This window comes from Plectrocnemia conspersa, unplaced genomic scaffold, assembly GCF_051122295.1.
Source record: "Plectrocnemia conspersa isolate PC_06_02 unplaced genomic scaffold, ASM5112229v1 ptg000005l, whole genome shotgun sequence".
NCBI lineage: Eukaryota > Metazoa > Arthropoda > Insecta > Trichoptera > Polycentropodidae > Plectrocnemia > Plectrocnemia conspersa.
The window spans coordinates 13,488,347-13,513,967 of NW_028277169.1; the positions used below are offsets into that span (position 1 = coordinate 13,488,347).

A 25,621-nucleotide genomic window follows, 5' to 3' on the forward strand; every position below is an offset into this window, starting at 1 on the left:
TATTCTTAAAAATACCTTGTGTCACAATGATATTACTAAGTTGTGATTTAGATTGTTATGCAATTAAAGAGAGCATGTAGGCGAACCAGGAAATATTAAACAAAAATCTAGACAAGTTCAAGGTAAAACTGATATTATCAGGTGGGAGGTTATTATGTTCCAGGCCAATACATGTAATGCGGTTATAGCGTCAAAAAGGAAGAAAAATATATAAATTATATTTATAATCTGATTATTACACAATGCTTTTTATATATACATATATATATTCAATGCATAGAAATGTTTTATAATACATGTATTGTGGTTGATTGCTGTATGTTGTGTGCATTCAGACAACAGACAAAAAATAACAATGTTGTTACATCACCTTGACCTTCGAATACAAAAAAATACATAGTGTTAAGGAAGTTTGTACAACATATTACTACTAATAAATATTTCATACTACGATTTCAAACCATTACATATCTAGTTACTGAAAAACTGAAAAGGGAAAACAAGATTAGCGGCGCCAGTTGGTTGTTCACAAAAATCGATAGAACCTTATCGCATTGACATAGTTTTTACAGAGTTTACCAAGCTGTATTTTTTTAATGACAAAGTGGCAATTGCTTTAAATTTCATGATAAAAATGGCATGCAAAAATAGTAATCTCTGTTATGTTTTTAATATTTATTAATTAATTTATCTCTGCGCTTATAAAATAATATTTAATTATGTGTTATAATTGTAGATAAATTAAAATAATATATCAAACATAAATTTATATATGTATATATAAATTCATATAAACATAAAAGTGAATATTTTTATTGATATGTAATAATTATATTATATTTATAATTTGACGACATCTATTAACGAATGATATAAAATTAATTGTATGTGGTTTGCGTATTGAATTATTATCAAATGGTATAAAGCTATACTATTATATTAAAATAAATACAGTTTTTTCAAGTAAAATTATTAGATCATTTTTACTAGTTCTATATAATTTTAGTACATAAAAATATTATAATGATTTTTATTAAAACTAATACAATAACGAATACATAATTATGTATAGGCTGAGTCATTGCGTTCTTAAACCTGCACGCATTAAATCACATTGTATCAGAGTCAGTGCGTTCTCCACTTACACTAATTTTAATACCATAACCGCATAATTAATTAGGTTAGGTCAGTAATTTTATTTATATTTATTTTTAATTGTGTTATATTTCATTATATGGGCCATTTTCCTAAAAAATATTTCAATGAATTTGTTTAAAAAAATACGTTTTATAGCACAAAAATAACTGCACTCAGTAAAGAAATTTATAGATATCACTTAATCATAGAAATTTCTCAAGACCAGACATATGCAATAGTATCTACACGGATTGGTTTTACAAAATATGTACATATGTATAAAAAATGTTGTGCTACGCAACCAAATTAACTTTTGTGTTTTAATAAAGTTAAATGTCATTTCTTCTGAAAAATTTCGGACTCTCTGAACTATCAAATAAAATAAAACATTATGAGTAAAATATAAAAATTAAAGTAATTGATAATACTTTAAATATTGTCTAATTCGTTATTGCAAATAAAATTCATGTTTTTATTTTACTCTGCACGACCAAACGAATCAATCACACAAAAATTTTAAAGCATAACCATTTTTACAAAACAGAACTGTTTTATTATTGTTTCAGTTCTTTCAAACTCTGCTTAATAAAGTTACTGATAAATTTAAAGCAAGAAGAAGAAAAGAGTTACTGAAATTTTATTTAATATACGTTAAACATTCCATTAACCTTATTAACAAAGTCAAAAATGTTTAAATGTACTGAAATATTGAGTTATATTAAAAAAAATCTACACGCGTTGGGTGTCGAAAAAAACAAGCGTGTAAAAATGGAATCAAGAAACTAGTTTCTAGACTTAAAAAAAATCATTTAGATCACTTCTTTAGTAAATAAGATTAGAGAGTCGCGAAGGTTTTAAAACTAATTGATTTATTTGTGTCCCACAAACTTGCAAAACACGAAATATTTTTTATATTGTCAACGTAAAACGATTGCGTATCTAAGTGGACATCCATATAGCAGTGTTTATTACCAGCTTCAAAACCACATAAAAAACGGGATCTAAAAGGTCGGTGCATAATGCATACCTCTAATAAATTTTAAACTAACGTTATACAGTGATAGTCTATTATGATGTGTTTTAGACAATAAAAAGAGTCTGCTTCCGCCCCAAATCATCCAGATTTGCCAGAAAATCGATAAATTAAAAGGACTTTGTACTGAATGGTATATAAGCTTCCGTTAAAACACAGAACTACCACTTCACTTCTGACTGGCGATTTGTTGTCGCTAAATAAACTCAGTCAAATACATTTATTGATACATTTTATTTATTTATATATAATTTTAAATGATATTTTTTAAGTGGATTTATTTCAGAGAGTTATTCATGGGGTGTCCACTGTTCTGACCAACGTTTACTCTCTACCGCTCGTTTGCACACCTAGCATCTTTAAATTACAGGTGTTTAACGAGCGGTAGCGAGTGAGCGTTGGTCAGAAAATTGAACACTCATGACACGTGTTTTTTTTTGCAACAAAAAGTAGATCTTCATTTCAATAATCAATTGAACTAATAAATAATATTATTTAAAAACTGACTCCGGATAACAGGAAAGTACTAAAAAATGCACTTGTAAAAATAAACGCGTGCACATATTAAGTTAAATAGCAGTTTGAGGGTATAATATATAAAAATACACTACGCGACCAAATATACATATTTTATTAAACAACTTTCCATCGTTTATTTTTTTTATAATGTCAAAACTATTTTTTTATAAAATGCTGTCGAATCAACGAACTTTGAACAATAAAAATCGAATAACACGTGATATTAAGAGGACTGACCCCTGCTCTGGACTTCTAGAAAAATTTCCAGCAATAAATATATGATATATAAAGAATGTTGTGTTTTATAACTGGAAAATATTTCCATGAATAATTTTATAACAAAAAATACATGCTAAGCGTATTCATCTTTTATCGACCATCATAGTTGAAATATAAAATATATTAAAAAGATAATGACTTAATAGATTTTCGAAGCAAGTTTGTATGTAACAATATTGTTACGATAAAGCTATATATTATCAAGTAAATACTGCAAATTAAAGTTATGTAATCACTTCAACTTGAACAATTATCATTTAAAAACAATTATTATTGCCAACTATTCACCAAAATGACACCTCGACTTAGCAACTAACATTTTTATATTATATGTTACGATAAGAGTTAATGACAGCGGTCAATAGTTGATAACCTAAGAGCTTCCCACATTCAATATAAATAAAACATATTTTTAACATTACTGATATAAACATGTTTTTCACGGCAACAATAAACTAGAAAAAATAAAACGTTTTTACGTTAATTTGCTAGCTAAGTACCTATAGGAAATTGCGGTAAAAAGCATAACGATCGTTGATGCGATAACATAATATAATGGTATTTTATTTATTATTCAGAATATTATTTAGCGTATATTTATTTATCAATTTAGCTGTTGGATTCATTGCCATTTTTTTTTAACTCTGAAGACTATTTTAAAAATAAGAATTGTAAATTGACTTTAATATTCCAGTTGAGTTTTATGAACACTTGCTACATACTGATTTTTTGTGACGTGTAAAAAATCCATCATTATGTTTTTTTTTCTATTGTTTTTTTTAATAACATTAGGTCATTTACTGAAAAATTACTATAAATAATACATTGTTTCATATTATATATTTTTTCTAATATATATTCATTTTTAAAGAACGTTTTTTATGAATATCTATCTAAATTAAAAACGTATAATTATTACAGAATATATTTTATTACTTATCTGTACAATTTATATTCTGGTAACATGTCTAGTTTTTATTTTGAGATGTTCAATTGTAAGTTATATCTATAAAAAAATAACCTGAGTTAATTAAAATCTAAATAAGGAATTGAAAAAAAATTGCTTACAGAAAACAGGTTTTATTCGCTCAAGCAAAAATTAATTAAGTTCAGAATGCATCATCATGCTCAAGTTCGGAATTACACATCACAAAATGTAATCTAAAACCAGTTCTTATATATATTAAAGATGTTTTGAAGACAGAAAAAAATATGCAATGAAAAAACCTCAAATATTTATTTAGCACAGAATAAAAAACTTGTAATGTAAAAAATGAATCCCATCATATTAGTAAAATTAAAAATTATTTTTATTTATAATTGTAGTTTTATCTATATAATCGAATTCATATATTCTAGTGCTAAATTTAGCTCAATAATTGTAAATATTTTAATGTCAAGCCCTATATTAAAATTATTGAAAAATATTTCAATAAGTAGCCAAATATAAATACTCTTATTTGAGATATATAATAATAACAAATATCAAATATCTAGCTGTAATTTTTTAATGAAAACTTTAAGATCAATAAAAATATTTTATTTAATTAGGAATCTACAGGCAGATTTGATGTCTAGGTCCATAATTAAAATTTCAATATATTACTTGCACTGAAGTTGACTGTTTATATTTATAATAAAAACATTTTTTATTGATAATGCGCTTTTTCTATTAAATATCGGTCATAAGGCCGCAATGGCAGCAAACTCTCCAAACCAAAAATAACTTTTCTATTACCAAAACAATAATATAAAAACTTTTTTTTGATCATCATCAACAAAACATCTGTATAATACATAATAGTATAAAAATAAAAGCGCTTTCTAAAATTTCCTTTAGTGATTGTGTCAAAGACAAAATTACACTATTCAAATTAGGATAAAATGGTAAAACCCTAACGTTGCACACATTTTCCTTATGATCACTTTATGCTTGTTTTTATGTAGCGTTGAATATATATGAACAAAAACCGGTTTAGTTCATTTTCTTACAATGACGAAGCGCTGCTGATTCTAGTCGGTGTTTAAATTAATGTTGTGTAGTTAAACCAGCGGTTTGAAAACGTCTACATGTACAAGGCCATTTGCCTGAGATTTATTCAAGGTTATAAATCCTGTTTCCTAATATTGATTTTATGATTTATCAATGTATTAAAATATTAATATTATCAAATGGAACGTTTGAGAGGCGCCGATCGACATTACAATTGCAAACGACTTCATACAGCATTGAAAATAATCTTGACACGTTGGGTTTTTCCTAATGGATTTACCTTTAACGTTTTTTAATTTTGCGCTTAATTCACTGCATTACAAATATTGCTATATATTTTATAGCATAACAAATTTAGTTAAATTGTGTGTAACGATAATAATATTTATAATAAATACGGAAACGTTGGAGGAAATCTTTTATGAATATACTATGTATATTTACTTATTCACGATTGAGTTGTTATGAATAAAATATAATATGCAAATCTTAAACATTTTTTCCAAGAATTGATTTACTGTTTTATTTACAGGTAAAAATTTTAAGAAATCGTATCAATACATCTGTACAAACAAAACGAATTGCGAAAGTTTAATGATAAAAATTATGAGCTTCTTAGTATTGTTGATATAAAACCATTTCTTTGAAATGAAAAAATGAGGAAAACGTTAACTAATTTGTAAACAGGTTTTTATGTAAAATGTGTTATGTTTTAATGTTATTAATTTATTTTGTTAAAATTAAATTTAAAAAAAATACCATTGAAGATAAGTAGAAATTATCAAATAAAGAGTAAAATACAAATTTAATACAATAGTTTTAAAAATCACTGATACAAATTTCATTAAAATACAAGGAGAAATGATCAAAATATATTGATACAGATTGAAACACATTTTTATAGTTTTGTGGTGTTTATTTTAAAACGACCACTGTGCTCATTGCAATGGTATTGTGACATCAATGTAATGTGCTTAGAATTAACTTTTTTTTATTCTTTGTTGAACGTTGGTCAGAACAGTGGACACCCCATGAATAACTCTCTGAAATTAATCCACTTAAAAAATATCATTTAAAATTATATATAAATAAATAAAATGTATCAGTAAATGTATTTTACTGAGTTTATAAATAAAACTAATAAAAAAACATTTCGCTGCACAGTGAGAATATTTAGCAACTTTTCTGCAAATAACATTTTTTGAAATGAAGCGTTTAAGCTTTTTAGAAGGAAAAAAATATTACTTCTACATAATAAATAGTACAGTATTTTTTTAGCCAAGTTAAATTTATAAACATATTTTATAAAATAGCAACCGTATATAAATTGTATGTAAATCGACCATTCGAAATTAAAAATGCTATATTTCGATAAATAAATCTCTGCGTCATCTAAATATCAGTAAATTACACACTTAGTGTATTTTATTACTATATACTCGCCTTGATCGAAAGTAAAATAAAATAAAAATAGCTCAGCAGCTATTATAAAGTAGTTAGTAATTATTTTCCGGTAGATTTCCGGTAGATTCGATAAAGAAATAACATCTTACTCATGATTTTGAGTCAATGCACGAAAACAAAAATACGCAAAATTCACGAGAACACTAAGAATAGTTCTAAGCTAGAACAAATTAATAAATCAGTATTAGTTATACAAATAAATTTATTTAAATATTCAGGTAAAATAAGACAAGGAATATAATCATTAAAATTTGTATAACTATAACAATAGTGAAAGAGGCTATAAAATAATAATCTCAATAACAAATCAATACCGCCCCGTGTATTTACACATATCGTTGATACCCCTCAGAGCGACCGACTGATATTTAAGCACGAGATGATCACGCGTTTTTGTGCACTGACTGTTGAAAATAAATAAACTGTAAGACTAAGCCAAAACTATCTTCAGTCAATGGTTTTTGAGGACTTGATTTATAAGGGACATTAGTTTTAATTAATTTCTCACAAAACTTTTTTGAACAATTGTAATATTATCACAACGGATATCCAAAAAATAAACTTTAAATAAAAAATCATAGCCTGTACTAATAATGACCATTTGTAAACGTTGCGATGAAATCAGTAAAATTTCTAAAAGCTTATAAAACTAATTGCTTAATTTGTAACTTATGGACTATTTTTTTTTTGGTCAGCGTTACACAAACAATTGCATGTCTGATCCGACATCGATTTAACAGTCAAAGCACTTTCGAAAAGGACCGGGACAATATGAACAGTGCAATAGTCGGTGCCAAATACAAATGAATACGTTGCATATCACCTGAACTAAAATATATCTATTCCTAAAATTGAAACTCTTCAAAAAGTAATAAATATTATTTAATAAAATTATAAAAACAAAATATTTTTTATTTCTATAGCAGTTTTAGATGACACAATATTCGCCGCGGTTTTAATCAAATGTGCATAAAATTTTTCAGAAAAATTGAACTTATTAATTGGTTACTCTGATCCGCCATCGTGTTTCAAAATGGTGGCTATTGAAAAAAATAAATAAAGAAATCTAAAATCTAGATAAAACAGTTTTTTACTACTTTTTTAGATAAAAATAAAAGTTTTTCATATTAGTATATACAAAAATCTATCTAATTTGTTGCGGTCTGTCGAGATGATTTTTTAAACGGTCGCCGTGCTCATTGCACGAGCAAGGCTATCATCAATGCAAAATGATTTAAGTGAACATTAGTTTTTTATATATTAACAAAGAATTGGCATTCAAAATCCCATTATTTTAACCACTCATTTTTATTGACGTGCTAAAATAATAATTAAAATAAAATAAACTATTTTATTATTAGCAATAAAAAATACTTTATCATGCGTTCAAATACATCGTTAATGATATACGTATATTAAAAAAAACTCGTTGCGCGGTTTAGTGTATAGAGAGATGATTTTGCAAATTTTCTATAAATACCCTTTTTTTAATAAGTAAAATAACAGTTTTTTTAACAATTGATAATATAGGATTTCTATTTACTTGCTCATTTTCTATGCCTTTTCAAGTGCAATATTATTTTTTTAATAAACCATTAGTACATTTTGCGTTTATGCGTAATTTTATCACAACGCAGCTTGGGAAGTTTTTTTGCTATTATAAAATAACTAAATTTAATGATTTATTAATTATTTTTTAATTTTAGATACGTGTATATAATTTTTATATAAATTCAAAATAACTCATATTAAATAATAAGTATAATTAAATAAAAAAAAACTATTTAACTATACAAAATAGATAAGCATTGTCTCAATAAAAATTATATTTTTTAATATTTTTTTAGTTAAATATAATATCAATCATATTTGATTATATATTACTCTAATAATATTAATATTATATTTTTATTGAAAAGAAGTCGCTTTGCGTATTTTTATAAATGCACTGATAGTGCATATCTATTAAAATACCTATATAAATTTGCTATTATGTATTTTTATCTAATGAGTCATTTGTTTTTTCTTAGAAATTACATGGAAAAATATTAAATAATGGAAGAATCTTTGACAATGAAAACTTTAATCCCAAATTTAGACAATACGTAATACATATTTTAATTATGCAATCACATAACTTGTACAAGAAAAGATATATAATTGCAACCTAAAACCAAATGTTATAATACCATTGTATTATAAATAATAAAATAGGTAATTTAATTGTGTGATTTTGTTTTATCTTATAATAAAATATTATTTTATTATGAATATATTTATAAATTATTATATTGGTTTAAAAAATTGTGATGAATTGATAAAATAAAAAATATAAATTAAACATACCCAAAGTCAACTTGGTAATGACCCCCATGGTGACAGACGATGTTCACCAGTTGAGTGTATGAACAAGACTGATTATTATACGAGCCTGGACAAGTTTCGAGATTATTTTTCAACGGTCTGCTTCGATCGCTTCTAACAAACCTTAATATTTTATTTACATGTTATAATACAATATTTATAGTGAGAACAATCTGTTTTTCTAATCTTTGGGACTTAGAATTGCGACAAACTGGGGTCACAAACATAAAATAAACCAAACCAATTTTTACGAATATGGGGCATTTTTAATTCATGAATAACATCATTTGATTTTTCCTTAATTTTTTTTTTGTAGTTTTCATATTTTTAATACTTTAAAGCATTTTATATATGTATTATTGCAACAATATCTTTTTTTAGACACTAAATAAAAATATATAAAGATAATATATTTTTAATGTCACAATCATTATAGACATTATAGTGATATATTCATGTTTCTTTAATTGTGTTGCCAAATTAAGTAAACGATATAAAAAAAATTATGTGCTTATCACTCGTGTCGCTAATTATTATTTGTTATCACATTTTATAATATTGTGCATATTTCACGAATTAATTTATTTTATAAATTTACAAGCTTGACACTTACGTGCCTTGTATAACTTTAATACAATAGGTTTGCCGGCTTATGTTTTGCGCAGTGCGCATATAATATCATGTATCGGTCGATAGATACGATAGAAACAATATAAAACTACTCTCGAGTGTTTTTAAAACCGTTTAAAACGTTATATTATTTGGTATTTACAAGTCTGACTTTCGAGGGTAGTGAGGCTTATAAAAATATTAGGCGGTCGGAAAAGGACAGTGCTGATTCCGACCGCGCGCTTGTTGCTCTGTAACCGTTACAGTTTGGTCTTAACAACGAACTTATTGCCTATACACTACATATTATATATATTTTAGTATTACTCGAGATTTGTGTCATAGGTCTAATTCCGTGTTGTTGATGCAGTGATTGAAAACCTTCTATATTTTTTCCAATGCTAACAACAAAGTTGCAGTTACTTAGTTAGTTGCTTTGAATTGATTTATCTCATCTTTGAAAACTGTAGTTACTTGTATACAAAATATAACGAAATGCATGAGTAACGTTTAAACAAAAATGAGGAAAAAATATTTCAATTCACAATACAGATAAAGTTTTTTATTACAATAACAATCGATTTCAAGGATTTTAAATGTTTTATTTGCAAACACATAATAAAACTTGAATCTTGAAATCTCGTAAAAAAATTAATATTCGTAGTATGATATATTTTTCAAAACAGATTATAATTTGTATTATTATTCTTTATTTTTCTCTAGGTAAATGTTTATATGTTACAGTGAATATGTATTATCAGTGAAACTATACTTTCACTGGCGTTTCAGTGAAATTAAATCTGAATACATTTTCACCGGCAGATATATGTAATTCTACTAGCGAACACATAATTTAACTGATTGGCGCTATTGAAATTATATACTGCACTAAAATGTTTATGAACTTGATAGTTGCGAAGCGTCTATTTGCTGTTCAAACCCAAACATAACCGAAACAACATTTGATACATTTCAACTGACGAGGTTAATGAAATTATATTTATAATAGTGAAAATATATCTTCACTGGTAATACACATTCACTACAACATATATACAAAATATTCTTATTTTATCCGCGTATTTCGATAACTTATTAAACTATACTTATGCGACTTTTCTTCAGAATGGTTTATAGCTAAATTTATTTCAATTATATTTTGGGTTGATAAGTAATAAATTATATAACACTAACCCAATTTGCTCAATAACGCATGAATTCGATCCATGCGCAACTTAAATAAAAAATATTTTTATTATGTTTGCCTCCTTATGAACGACTACCACGAGATTATGAACGCATATGTGCAATACACATAAAATTGTACACATACAGATATAAATTATTGTAAAAATGTTAAAATGTCATTTGGGAATGAATTATGTTTATAATGCGACAAAAGTACTTCGTTTTTACCGATTACTATTAATAAACGAGTTTTTATTGCAATCGTGTTTTTTCTTTAGTATTTTCCTCTTATTGTAAATTACGTTATTTCATTATTTGTCAATACGTTTATTACATAAGATAGCGATAAATGTTTAATTGGTATTGCAAAACATGAATAATTATTTTCTTTAAATATTAATATTTATCTTAATCTCTAAAATCTTTCACTTATTTTTTACTAATTCCACAAAAAAAATACAATAATATTAACTCTGATGCTTCTTTAAACATATTTATTAAAATAATTAATTTACTGTAGTGTTATAATATATTTTATTGCACGACCATGAAACGCATGAGAGATGATTCTGAGGAAACCGGTTATTTACAAATTAAGTCCATATTATATATTATAACCACGATTAAGGTAAAGGTCGTCCATTTAAAATTTTCCAATAAAATATTACAACAATTGTTGGGATTAACATTACATTTTACGCTTATAAAATTCTTGAATAACATTTTTTTTATCTATGCACAAGATCACATAACCATTATAATAGGCATGAGAGACGTTTTAAAAAATACCATAAAACATCAGAACCTTTGAAAAACAGACATAGACAGTTGATATTACAAAAAAATATTTTCAAATTCTTATTGCTTTGATATATTTGGGACGTGCCCAGAAATTAATCATTTGTTATGAAAAATATAATTGAACCAAGTCAAACGGGAATTTCGCGTTCGTTCGTATACCACTGGCATCCCCGATGTACAAACGCGGGGGTAAAATTTAAACAAACAATAAAAACGAATGTTTCTCTGGTCCTTCGATACCCCGATAAGAAGGCCCGCCCTTCCACGAAGATCAATGTCGTCCGCCACAAAAAGCATCGAAAAGCTCATTTTCTACAATGTAAAATTATGTTATTGTCTAAGTAGTACTACCTATTTGTCAACTGAAATAATAGTGTAAACTAATGGTTCATATTGATCGTTTGCTGTAATTAAAATTAAACGGAATATCCATTTGATTTTTTTTTATTTATATACATAATTTTAAATGCGATTATTCAGAAAGAATAGATAAATATAATCTTGCATAATGTCAAAACATCAACGGTAAATAAAACACAAGTATTTTTTTGTTTTAATTTCATATTGTTTTGTTTTGTGCAGGCGCTAAACAAAAGTTCCAGGTGAGATATGGTGTGGGGTGAATATAATTTTCTCAAGGTTTAAAGTGCAACTGACTTTTTAGTTGGACCAGATCAGACGATCGAAGTAAAAGGAGCTGCTTTTCTTGGGCTTCTAATGATCATCTCAGTCGATTCGGCGTAGCTCCGCTTAGTGCGAGTTTTGCTAAACCAGATCGAAGTGATGACGGATGTCTTGACGAAGTAATGAATGATGGCAGCGTTCTAGTTTATACACCGTTGCGGAATAGACCTTTCCAATCAACCACTCTGATGCTGTCTAATATAAATCATAAATGCGTATATTCTAAATCAGTAAAAATTGGCAACGCCGTCATTCTATGGAATGTGTTATCCAATGTTCTGCGTTTAGTATCTGTTCGGCGCTCACTTTTATTCGCAATTTAATTTTAATTGTTAATGGATTCGTTTGTTTAGATCAACGAGAAAAACTAAGGCTTTATAAACGTTTCTTATAACATCCAAGGGATAACTCTTCTACGATTAATTTTGTTGTAACGAGTACAGATGGTCCCGACAAAATAGTAATTTATTATTTTGTAATTTGAACTGAAATAACATAGATCAGGCAAATATAGAGGGCACATTATTAAATTGTATTTATCACTACAAAAATATTGTCCGTTTTGCCATGGGTATAAAATAATATGTTTAAATTTAACTCTATTGTTAGGTTTTTTCCTGAAAGATTTTATTTTTGAGCTAAAACTTTCCCAAATTCGTCACATCATGCAATTTGCATTTTTATTAAAATTATTTTACAATAATAATTTTAGAAATAATTTAAGTTAAAAAGATAAGGATTATAATAAATAAATAAAAAATATAACTACAACAATAATGAAAAAAGTGTTAAAATAAGAATCACGATAAGTTTACTTCGAGAACAGTTAAACATACGTCCTGTGTATATACACATACCAGTACTGACCCTCAGGATGACTGACCAATTGCGGACTGAAATTTAAGAGCATGTGATGTTTCTGTACAGCGACTAGATTATTATCAGAGATTATTTGAAATATAAATAATACTTAGATTTTTGATAAATTCATAGTTTTTTATTGTGTTGATGTGTAGTCTACTTATCTGAATAGTTTTTGGATAAAAATTAAAAGTTTTTTGTTAAAGACGTAACTATTTTATAGCATATATTTATTTTATCTTTGCAGCAATAACAAAAAGTAAAACACGCTCCGCCAGCAGCTATAACGGTTAAATTACGTGAAAAGAATGGATAAAAGAAATCGTTTCAAGATATTTTAGCATTATGTAAATTTATAGAAAGAACTTGTCGCATTTTTTGTAACATTTCGTTTAAAACATATATATGTACATATGACCCTTTTTCATTTTTTAGAATATATTTTTGAACTAAATTTAGAATTTGTTGTTTCAAATAAAAACAAGTTTTTAATTCATTACGATTATTATTGTTTTATTACATTATTTTAATGTCGAAAATATTACATTAATGTCAATATTTAAAACAGATGAAATTGACAGTTATCTAATTAAATACACATAAATAAGTATGCAATACATCACCTTTTTCAAAACAATTCGTACAATATGAAAAAATCTTATAAATAAAAAGTAAGTTTTTTTTATATATGCATATGTGTGTATAAGTATATATAATAAGACAGTCCTATATTTTTATAATAAAGTAACATTAATTTATATCACAAAAAATGTTATCGAAAAAGGTAATGTTTATGTTGTATAAATTAATTGTATTTTATGTAATATATGTAATATATATGGAATGCTAAAAAATAATTTTAAATAAATAAACACTATTATATCAATGGTTATATTATAACAATACTACTGGTTTATATATAAATTCGTTCACGTACAACATACATTTTTATTTGTTTTGTAATACATTTGAAAATTGAGATCCATCCATAAAAAATGTAACATTTTGTACAAAAACTAATTTGCTAAACATTACATAAACTAAATTTTCGATTTAAAAAGCATATATTTTGCAGTTAGTAAATTAAAATTGTATTATATATAGAGAAATTAAACCGGTTTTTAGTTCTGGACGGAATAACAATTGCTTTAAACGATAAAATTAACTAGTGGAAGACTGGCCAAGCCTAATCTTAAACTAAATTTCATATTATATTTAAAAAGCTAAATATTTGGTATAAAGAAAGATAGCTAATATTCATTACTAATCCAGAGAGCGGCTACAATAAAATCAAAATTTACTCTTTGATATCATACTGATTTGAAGTACATATTACTACTATATTCTATTAATTAATATTATTATTATTAATTTGATAATAAATACAAACAATCCTTTATTTAATATTAAAAACACCTTTAGATTACTTAGTTTGACAATTGTTTTAGATTAACATCTACTTGTCATTTATAAAAAAATTACAAATAGACTGTGATGGACTTATACGTATTTGTTCTTCATGAAAAACCAAGGCACTAAGGCTCTTAAATTCGGTATCATGGTATGATTGATCGTCGTAAAAAAAACATGTCCGTGTCTCTAAAAAAATTGTATACAACATTGATGCAATAATATTAAACTACAAGGATTTATATCACATGTATCAAAAAACGTTCTTTATATTTTTAACATATATAATCATAGTCATTTCGTAAAAATATGTACATCTCACTAATTCACTTTCCAGATATGTTTTTAAGCACGCACGTCTTCTTCTTCACTTATTCACTTCAAACGTTATTTTTTTAATAAAGTTAATCAATTTTAGTGTGTTACAGAATTTTCTTGTGTGGCAAGATTTTTGATTGATGTTAAATGCCTGTGTAAAGTATTATAGATTGAATCAATGCAGATAATATACATATGTATTATATGTATATTAAAAAGGTTGAAATCCTTTGTTTTTGTTATAATCCTTCATTGGACAGTTTATCAAATTTAAAGTGTGTCAAGAATCACTATTCGTGTCTACTCCGTTCAGCAAGCGCGAGCAACCGATGAAAGCAATTTAATATTGCCGGTGCACTCGAATCGCAAAACTTTCAAGGAAAGCTATCTTGTGCTGAATAGAGAGCAGCTGTTTAATAACTAGTGGTTCACAGTTACACTTACACCAACATCAGCAATCCGCAGGAGAACTGGAATTAAAAAATATCATTAAATGTCATATAACTTATATTTCTTATTTTTTTTAAATATAGTCAATTTATATCTGAATTAGTTTAAATTCGAATCTATTAAAAAGCTACTCTGAATACAGAGCGAATTTAACCAAAGAAATAATGCTCAAAACACATGAAAGAATATTGCTATCAGATAATACTCAGCCACACAACACTGTCATGAATCAGATTATCGTAATTATGTCTGGAAAGTTATCTTGAAAGCAACACACTTGTTTTAAGTCTTGGCTTCTTGGAATTACTACTTGACCGATTCATCAAGCCTCCATTTTATTTCCAGTGACAATGTTAACTATTATATCTATTTCTATTTGTTTTTTGTATATATAGTTATACCCTGCTATCTAAATTTGTCCATGTTCTCAAATGTGGCCGAGTAAGATATTCTATATAATTTCCTTATTGAAAGCAACAATCAAACAAAGATGCTCCATCAAACAAGAACAAGAGAGTAATCATAAATTTTGAAAACAAAAATTTAGAATTTGGGAAATCTACTGTTACTCGTATCCTTTATCATCTGAAAGCAACCACAATGATTTCGCTTATAAAGGATCACCCGAAGACATACCCTTGCTTCATTAAATGGGTGTACATTATAGGCGGAGTTTAACAGTAACATAAGCCTTTTTTATTATTCGTCTAAGCTTCGGTAAGGAAACGTATAGAAAGTCTGACACTTGCTATATCAGGTGCAAAGAGAAGAGAGCGATCGACACAGAGAAAGCAAAAAGAGTTCGATCAGAGAATCAGGTCAATGCTACAAGATAATCTACTCCAGAGACTTACACATTTCTGCGAGGACCCTACAATTATTTTACCACTCTCTGCGAGGACTACTCTACATCGACCCCAACTGCCTGTTAATCCCTTTCAGATCAACATAGACTCTTCCTCATTCGGAACAAAGCTACATTATTATTTAGAGGAACATTCATCGCTAGTTTTTGTTAGAAATTTATAAAAAATAAAATACTTTTTAGACTGCAATGTGATTAAACGTTATAAAATATCATCTGAACAGCTTTAATTACAAGATTAAATAGCACCGTAGATAGAGCATGTTGTATTAACCCAAAATTACAAATATATACTTACTCTGATTGGGGAGAGTCGTCACTGTCGCTATTTCCAGTGGACAGAGTCCCAATTAGCCATATAACGTGCCGACGTGCGAAAAACACTAGAATAAACGAGACTATGAACACGGTGCAACCGATTCCGAGTAACATCTGCCGTCTCCATTTAGGCGGTCGAACCAAGATCCTCAACGAAATTGACTGCCAAACAGACTCTGTCCAGGTGGAGTATTGTCCGGATGAAAAATCGTAATCTATAATTATATATTAAAAAAAGAACAATCAACATGCTTTTATAATATTTATATTACAATAATTAAACACTGATTATTACCAGTTTCTACGAAAGCAGGACTCATTGCATTTGTGTAATTGACGGTAGAGTAAAAGCAAGTACCATTTCCATCCCATCCAGCGATCCAATGGTAATTTACCGCTTCAATATCCATTTCTAAGTTCTTACAATCTTTTTTAGTCTTCTTGGTCTCCCTTCCCGATAGCAATAATGACAACTGACTCAAAAGTTGTGTGGCTTGCGAATACCACACGGACACTCCGACATACAGACTAGTCGGCGGCAGTTGAACCTGTTGAGTTGACTTTGTCGGATATTGGGAAGCTAAGAGCAACGGGCAAGTTATCGAGTCCAAATAGCATTGCAGCAACTCGTCGACCTTAAAAATATACCAATTTTAATACACCTCTCAAAAATCTAGATTCACAAATACTTACAAGTAATGGACTGGCTTTGATCTTCCCATCATATTCGTTGTTTGTGACGTGTTTATATAGAGCGCGAGCTAGCGCTGTGGATATGTTCGCTATCCTCATCTGTATGCTATCTCTAGCTATTCTCGGATCTTCGTACACGTCGCTGTTTAGCTTTGTCACTGAAAGCATATAAAATATTGTAATAACATACCGTATCACATAATTTTGAGTTGATTTATATTACCGTTGTCAGCAGTTAAATTCAGATATGAAAAATTGATGTTGTATTTATTGTCGAGAATCGATTGGTAGTATTTATTGTTGAAGTTTTTATTGTGATCAGCGAGAAGGATGGAGGACATTTTTGTCACAGACGAATTCAACAATCTGAGGAACGAATGCAGAGAGGAAGGCGGAAGGTTGTTGTCTTGAATAACTTTCGGCAATATAAATTCATTATTTTTATCTGACAAAGATTGGACAAACTCTTTTGCCTGTAAATAAAATAGTTATTATTAAAATATGAAACTCAATAAGAATAACAGACGCAACATCAATCATATACTTCTATCAATCGTAATCCTAATTTACTGTACTCGATAATCTTACAATTCAACATTAATTACCTTAACATTCCTGTTTTCTTCGTCATACTTCGGCATGAAAGCGTTCACGTTTTTCGTAGTCTTTTTAAATTGACCTAAGTGTATATGCATTCCAATCGACATTGGATTTATCGGAGGAGCTGGATCGTTGCCGTCGAATGGAAAAACTCCCGATATCAAATCCCAGGCCATCCTTTGAGAGCCAATATAATCATACGTTTCACCGTTCAGGGTGACAAACACAACGTTTTTTCCTGCAAACAATTTAATTATCATTCCATAACATTCTTGTGAGTTTCAACAAAATTGTTAAAGACTCATACCAGTTTTATTTGACGGATTCATCTGATTTAACGTGTGACTAGCAATGAGCAATGTAGCCAATCCTGAAACAGTCGTAACAGCGCCAATACCAACTCCTAGACATTTAGAAAAATCACATTATAAATTAAATTAAATTCTCTTTAAGACATATTCGCCTGCATTGCTCTTGTGTTGAGTTCTTGTTTGTATGTTCTTCTGGATAACTTCGAGAACAATTTAAACGAGCAATAAATAAAATAATTATTCCATAAAACGAATTGTTTGTGCATTACTGTATTAACACCCCATGAACAACTCTGCAATAAATGCTTTTCCGAAGATTTAACTTACATAAATTCACAAACAATTCGTTTACGGAACAAAGTATTTATTTAAATGCACATATCTCTTAAAATAATTCCCTAATAAATCGCACCTGATAACATCTATCATTATTTTGTCTGTCAATGCCACAAGTAAGAAACAATTACATTCCCTCTAAGTATTCCTTATCCTTCATACCAACACCCAAGGGATTACTTTACAGCTGTTATTTTACTGGTAAATCAAAAATATAAAATTTTGATACATAATAGTAAAAATATGTAGACATGGCAACTATATTTGTAGCTGAATCTTTTTATTTATGCTTACATTTACAAATGCAAAACTAAGATTAAATTGATCCATTTTTAGGTAAAAAAATGCAATGCGTGTACGTACTTATATAACATAGAAGAAACGACACTGTCAAAATATCTAAGAAAAATGTGCACCGTCCCACATAAAATGTTCTAGCTCCTTGTAATGATTGCGGAAAACGTCCTTAAAAAACTAGAAGCTAAACGTGATGCAATCACAGCTCGCAGCTGAAAATCGCCAAGCATCAATGGATTGCTGACACCACCCCTAAGCTTCAAAAAGTGCTTCATTGAATAAACGCTACATCGAAATGGCAATGAATGTATTGTACAGAATATAAATCGGTAATCGTTACTGACTATCGGTCCACATAACGAAGCTGGGCATATTTAACACATCATTCATTTTGACGATGTGTATACTAAATCTCAACATAAGTACTTTTGGTTAAAATACTAAATTATGAGGGAATAGTCAGAATTTAAACTTTTGGTCAGAATAAATATCAAATGATCAGAATAAAAATATAGGACGATCAGAATTAAGATAATGAATGATCATAATTATATTATTCAAGGTCAGAATAAATATCAAATGGTTAGAATAAATTTAGCATATGGTCAGAATACAAAAATAGGATGATCATAATTAAAATAAAGGACAATCATGTAAATTTAAAAAAATATTTTAACATTTATATATATATAAATATGTAATAAATTATTTATTTTTGAAATATATTATAAAGTATGTTGCTCACACCTAAGCTGTTAGACAGGTTAAGTGCGAGCAAGCAGTAGTGAACGAGAGTTGGTCAAAACAGTGAGCACCCCATGAATAACTCTTAACAAATCTGCAACGAATCTATTTAATTATATGTAAGACACAAAGGTAGAGCGACAAATGAAGCGGAAATAATGTCATAGCAGCGGCAGAGAGCAAACTTGGCTTATTGTGTTGACATCTGACAATGTTGGGAGCCCAATTAAACATTTTGACCCTAGAACACCTTGATAATATTAATGATCATGAGCTGTCGATGACCTTTTAAAACCGCTGACCTTTTAAAACCGCTTATCCCCCCCCCCCCCCCCGTGAACGAGTATACTCGCCAAAAATATGTGATCCAATTTCCCCATGGGCGAATTAAATCGCACACTTTAATATTGATTTTGATTTACGATATGGACGAAACTCCCTCGCTATTTTTGTGAAAAGTCAGTCATTAAGTGACTAATATAAATTCTGAGATATGTACTATAAATTCTGACCACAACAGTATTAAAATTCTAACACGAAAAATACAAGCCAAACTATAATATAAGAGAATTCTACCAGACAAAAAATTTAGAAAACAAGAATATGGTCAATCGACTGCCTCCACAGCGTCTATAGATCTTATTTTGTAAAGACAGTGAAACACCATTTATAAGGATACTGTGAAACACTTTCAGATCATTGGCATATAATGAGTTCTCAATCACAGCGTGTACGTCATTGATAAATTAGTTTTCTGCAGTATTCCAGAACTAGAAAAATACTCGGAGTAACAAGTACCGTGGCTCACATACTTAAATAACTCGAAAAAAATGGTTATTGAACCTAAAATACCTTCAAACATTGACGTATCATCCATGGCTGCTGTAACCAATGCAATGCTCCCCTCGCTATCGGAAACTCCAGCAATCTTGTTCCTATTTTTCTCGTTAGTTTTTGATGCTTTATCATCTTGTGCCTTTTGAATTGTGTTAGAAAAATGCATATAAGATATAAATTACAGCTTTCCTACAAAATATAAAAAAAAATATTGCATACATCAATGGTCAACGAGTTTGTGGAAGGATCATCAAATTGTTCGTAATACGCGCCTCTCGGAAATAATGTAAAATACAACGACCGATCCGCCAACGGATCACAATATCTAGTCGGACTCAGGTTTTTAACTGTCTGAGATCTGCAATATAGAATGTAAAAATGAACATTTTTACTAAACACCAATTTAATAAACTACTACCAATCATATCAATATTACCGTCTCATGCAAACCTCACTGTTGACTGCTCCGAACATGAAAGAGTTCATGTCTATAGCGCACAACGAACGTGACGATTGACTTTCTAAATCATGCGCATTAAATCTAAAAAAAAAAATATTTTAACAATAAAAAGTTTTGATTGAGCATTGGTTAATTTAATACAATAATTATATACCTGTAAAAACACTCATAGAGCTTCTTGGTGTCGTTGATTTTACTAGGAGGCAAGTAAAAAATTGGAAAAGGGTAATCTCTGTACATGAGATTAGTACCATGTGGATTCCACACGTGTTCGTTGTCTGCTGTCTTATCGCATGTATTTTTCCATTGAAATTTTTCATTGGGACATCTCTGCTCGTGTGAAAAAGAATCAGGTCTGAAAATCAATTTAAGAAATTTATTCAGTGGTAAAACTAAAAGGTGGCACAGGCACAAAGTTCAGGACAAAGGGGCTTTTAAATGGATTGCGCAGCGCATAATATACATGTAACTAGCCATTGTCATGTTGATAAACTAAGAAAAACAAATGCAAGGAGCATGGAGCATCTTGCAGTAAAAGAGAATTTGAAACTAAATGAGGATCAACACGATTGAACAGTTTTTTGACATTACTAAGAACAAGAAATACTTGCAGGAGCTCTTGAGGCATTATGAAGAAGAATACGTTTCAATCGAATATACCACAAAAATAAGGTACTTTACAGAGTTAAAATAATGAAACAAAAAATTAAGATTGATATTCTTAATAAATAGAAAAACACAGTTAGGAAAATATATGAAACCCCAGAGGAAGAAAGTAGCATGAAACTGAAAAACTATATAAAATACAATTTTACAGTTTTTAAAATATCGTCGCAAATATATTGGTTTATGGAGAGCTGGGAATTATCTGTGACGATTTCTACAGCTCAGCATTACTTCTTTACAGAAATCGGCTGCAGATTTTTCTCAATGTTTAAAGTGTCAACCTTAATTAAAACTGCAACTCTACTTAATTCAAAGGATACTCATGATTTTGGATTAATTAAGTCATATTTGATTGCTTCTTACTGTATAATATAGTATCGTTAAAAAGGTATTTATTTACTTTTTTTTTTAATCTTCTATTGTAAACTGACAGGCATAAGCCCAATGCATTACAAAGGAGTAGATCTGTACCAACTGGGTAAGTCATTCAGACATAATAAATACCTACATGAAAGTATTAACCACCAGACTGAAAGTCTTCCAATACAAGTCAAAACAATTGATAAATTTTTGCCTTATTTTAATTGAAAAGTTATCATATTAACTGTGTTGCGTGAAACAGCCATTTTCACACATCACGCAATGAATAAATGACCCATCGGTCACTCGAGTGTTAAGACGATTTTTGTGCATACGCCAAATTGTTTCATTGTGTGCTAAAAAATAGATCAACGCCAAAAAAATAAGGTGAAAACAACTGTACGGTAACCACAGAACCGAGAATATAATGGTAGCTAACCAATGTGCAATTTCGAATTTTTTAGCAACTTTGTTTGAAAATTATTAAAGGATATGTTACGCTTTTATTTTGATTTTTTAGGACCCCATGCACCCCATGTGTCTGCCTGTGCAGCCTGCTCTTCAGGCCCGCCCTGGCCATGAGGTTGATGGCAAGACTATCGAAGATACCAAAAAAGGTTTGTTATTTCATCTACTCTACATTATTTTATGGACCTGAGACATGAATCATTAAAAAGGAGACGAAGAACCACTGCTTTTGAGATGATCCTCTAGATATCTTAGACAGAAGAGAGAACCAATCTGTGAATCATTGAATAACTTCAGATTGCTTGACTATTGAAAATGTACTTAAAGAAAGTACTCGTTTTTTAGATAAAATGCCTTAAAAAAATACACAACACATAAAATCCGTATATATAAATAATATAATAAAATCAAGAGGATATAAATGAGTATGTCTCTCTTGAATCAAACTTATCCAATAACAATGGAAATGAAAACACGAATCAGGATTTCAGTAAAACCAATGCATAGGTTTATTTATTTAATTTTCTGAGACAAACGTGTCCATCAAAAAAATGGAGAGACAAACAACTAATTTTGTGATAAATTCTCCGAATCTTCAACATAAAATAGAACCAATCTGTCATTCATTAAATATCGTAGACTGACTATTGAAAATATACATGAAATGGATAGTCTAGTTTTATAGATATATCGTCTTAAAATAACAAAATAATATTGAGTCGTGCAACAGTAGGAAAATTCCAAATAAGATGAACAGGCTGCAATTGACCCATTAGAGGTTCGAGAGATGAGATAAAAAGACAAAAAATATATATGTACTTACATATTGGTTCCATTATGGACCACGATTAAACCTGATATAACATCAGGGCGAGATATTAATTTGTCTATTATATTATTTGTAAATAAGTATAATGGTAATATTGGAGCATATGGACCGGCTTTCGCATCTGTTAAAAGCCAGTCGACTTCCTCGACTCCTGAGACGGCATGCAGTATACCGACCGAGCCGCCGAATTTGGCTGAAACAAAAATAAAACTATCAATACATCTCACACCCTTGACTTACATACACATCAATTCAAGTATCACAGAATGAATACTAAGCTGTTGTAAATTGAACACTCTTAGGTCACGAGTCATACATTCGCTAGAAATACATTCTCAAAACAACCAGAATATTACTTGTAAAACAACTTGGTATTGTTTATGTGAAACTTAAAAATAAGAATCATTATAAGTGAACTCATTATTTTTACATCATTTATATTATTATACTAACAAGAACATCCTATTTGATGTGTTCCATTTAATCTCCTATAGCAAGCTGCTCCACTGAATATAGGTTCGTACATCATGTCTCGTAATCTTTGTGCATGACCTAAAATATGAATACGATTAATATATCACTTTTATTTAAGCAACACAGTTTCAATATCAAATAATAATTATATAAACAACTACATATTGATGTCATCTTTGAAAAATCCATTGTATACAGTTACTACCATTATAAACACGTATTATATGTATTTCGTTACAAATTTACAAATTTAGTTATATTTAAGACTATGAAAATTCGTTATAACAGGTTTTAAAGCTAAAACACTGAAATATCTTTGTCTCGTCCTGACGGCTATGAAAATGTACACTCGTTCAAAATTTTAGTTTAACCTAATTAATTCTGTCATATTGTGCATTATTTTTTATAATTTTTATTTTCGTTTAAGCGACATATATTCTGACCATATCGTATGAAATTTGAGATTTGACATTAGTCATGATTTTGTCAAACGTCAAATTGAACAGTAAAAACAGCCTTATGGCCAAATTGATCATTTTCACAGACGGGCATAACTAAAAACTACATTTATATTCAGAAAACGACGTACTGAGTCCTATGAAGAGCACCGGCAGCAATAAAACACACCCCGAGCCCCACATCGCACCCCATCAGTGTTTCCACACCTGAATTAGAATGTAGCAGGTAGTAAATGTTGCCACTACACATAATTACAAAATTGAACAGTGATAAAAGATGAAATTATTTATTTTATGAATTTATATATATATACCAAATCAGGGGTCAACCACATTCAGATTTTAGTTTTATTTACCAGGCGGCAATTAATTAATAGGGTATGGGCTTTTAACCAGTCAACAGAGCTGGCCCGAAAATATTCATCGCCCCAGCCTCTAAAAGAAGCCATCTTAGACATTTTTAAATGAACAAAATTTGTTTAGCTCTTGCAGCATCCTTAAATAAACAAAAAATCCTAAATGACCTTCTTTTTGCAAATTGAGCTGCTCTGCTTGTACATGTACAAACTTCCAATACCGTATTAAATATAATCAATGGCGCTCTCATCCAGAGTAAATCCAGCCCGTTTCAGAGTAATTGGCGCCCCGGATGATCACCTATATAGCCCGCTTTTTTGGCTAGCTCTGCAGTCGATCGTAATCAACTAGTAAATCACCAGCTAAATCTTATTAATTCCGTTGGATGATTTTGACCATATAAAATATGTACTTAGCGGAAAAACTAAAAAATCAATAAATAAAAATAGCCGTTAAGTGAAAATTTTCAGAATTTTTCCTTTAAAACCCGCTAAATTTTCTCAATAAAATTAGCCGCGAAGTAAAAATTTCCCCTTATGGGGGCCAATATAGATTTGTTATGGCCAAAACTGGTCGGCGCAGAAATAGCGGTGTTGTGACGGCTCCCTCTCTTCCGGCAAGCTTGTAAGGGTTCGGACGCGTGCCGTCGCGCGTCCGCCCCATTCTAACCATGTAAACACCGTAAACCGTTAAATAAATATTACTGCAGCGGCTCAATCTGTGTCTCATTGCCACCCGCCATCATCACCACCCCTAAACTGGTAACCTGCGACGTGATCCTGAGCACGTACATGGAGTCAGATTCAAAATGGCAGACACAGACGCCGCTGCAGTACAAAAGCCGAGCCGCTGCTGAGCTGTTTGCTGCCATCCCGCCGGTGCTTCCCTGGACCCGGACTCGAGCTGGCGGACCACCAAGACGATGGGCCTGCGCCCCCGACCATGTGCCGCCATCGTCAGCCACCGTCGCCACTGACAGACGCCGCCACCGACCACGTGACCCAGGAAGCACCCGGCGCCGCCACGCGCCTTCAGCGGGAAGCCACCGAAGTGCTGCCGTAGACCAGGCTCGAGTGGACCACGCGTGACCCGTCACGCACCCGTAGGGCTACGCCCCCGCGACTCCGAGCTCGAACCACATGTTCGGGGCCCGTCACGCGCGCGCCCTGTGTAGCTGCACCGACGCACCACAGGGCCCCGAAAGGTGCTCCCGGACATGCCCGTTCTTCTCGCGCCCCCTGGAGCCCTACGCGCCGCCCGGGTCTACGCGTGTTCCACTCGGCTTGGAGCGAAGCACGCCGCGCGTCACTGGAGGCCGCGCCGCCACACCATACGTCACGACTTTGCTACTTTTGCGCCGCCAGCATTTAATCAACAGCAGCGCCAAGGCCCCCATACCTCCCCCTGGTTATAGTTCGCAATTGTAAATTGCTAGGGC

General features: G+C 30.1%; 2 protein-coding genes across 18 annotated transcripts in view; both read right to left on the reverse strand.

Annotated features, from left to right (window-relative positions):
• Positions 1–8,841, reverse strand: part of LOC148234902 (alaserpin-like) — a 50,997-nt gene extending 42,156 nt beyond the window's left edge. For all 17 annotated transcript variants that reach the window (XM_088185882.1, XM_088185875.1, XM_088185869.1 and 14 more), the window contains exon 1: positions 8,772–8,841. In XM_088185882.1, the coding sequence (XP_088042008.1) occupies positions 8,772–8,799 (28 nt within the window). In that variant the 5' untranslated portion in view covers positions 8,800–8,841. The remainder of the gene's footprint in view (positions 1–8,771) is intronic.
• Positions 8,842–14,614: 5,773 nt separating this feature from the next.
• On the reverse strand, positions 14,615–24,072 carry Nct (Nicastrin). The gene is made up of 14 exons (XM_088186131.1): positions 23,958–24,072; positions 23,348–23,446; positions 22,889–23,087; positions 20,726–20,926; positions 20,548–20,652; positions 20,331–20,469; positions 20,127–20,250; positions 17,894–17,989; positions 17,592–17,824; positions 17,210–17,459; positions 16,987–17,144; positions 16,589–16,928; positions 16,274–16,508; positions 14,615–15,130 (listed from the first exon to the last, which is right to left on the reverse strand). Exons 1-14 carry the CDS (start codon positions 24,007–24,009, stop codon positions 15,112–15,114), a joined length of 2,250 nt encoding a protein of 749 aa, XP_088042257.1. The 5' UTR covers positions 24,010–24,072; the 3' UTR covers positions 14,615–15,111.
• Positions 24,073–25,621: the final 1,549 nt, after the last annotated feature.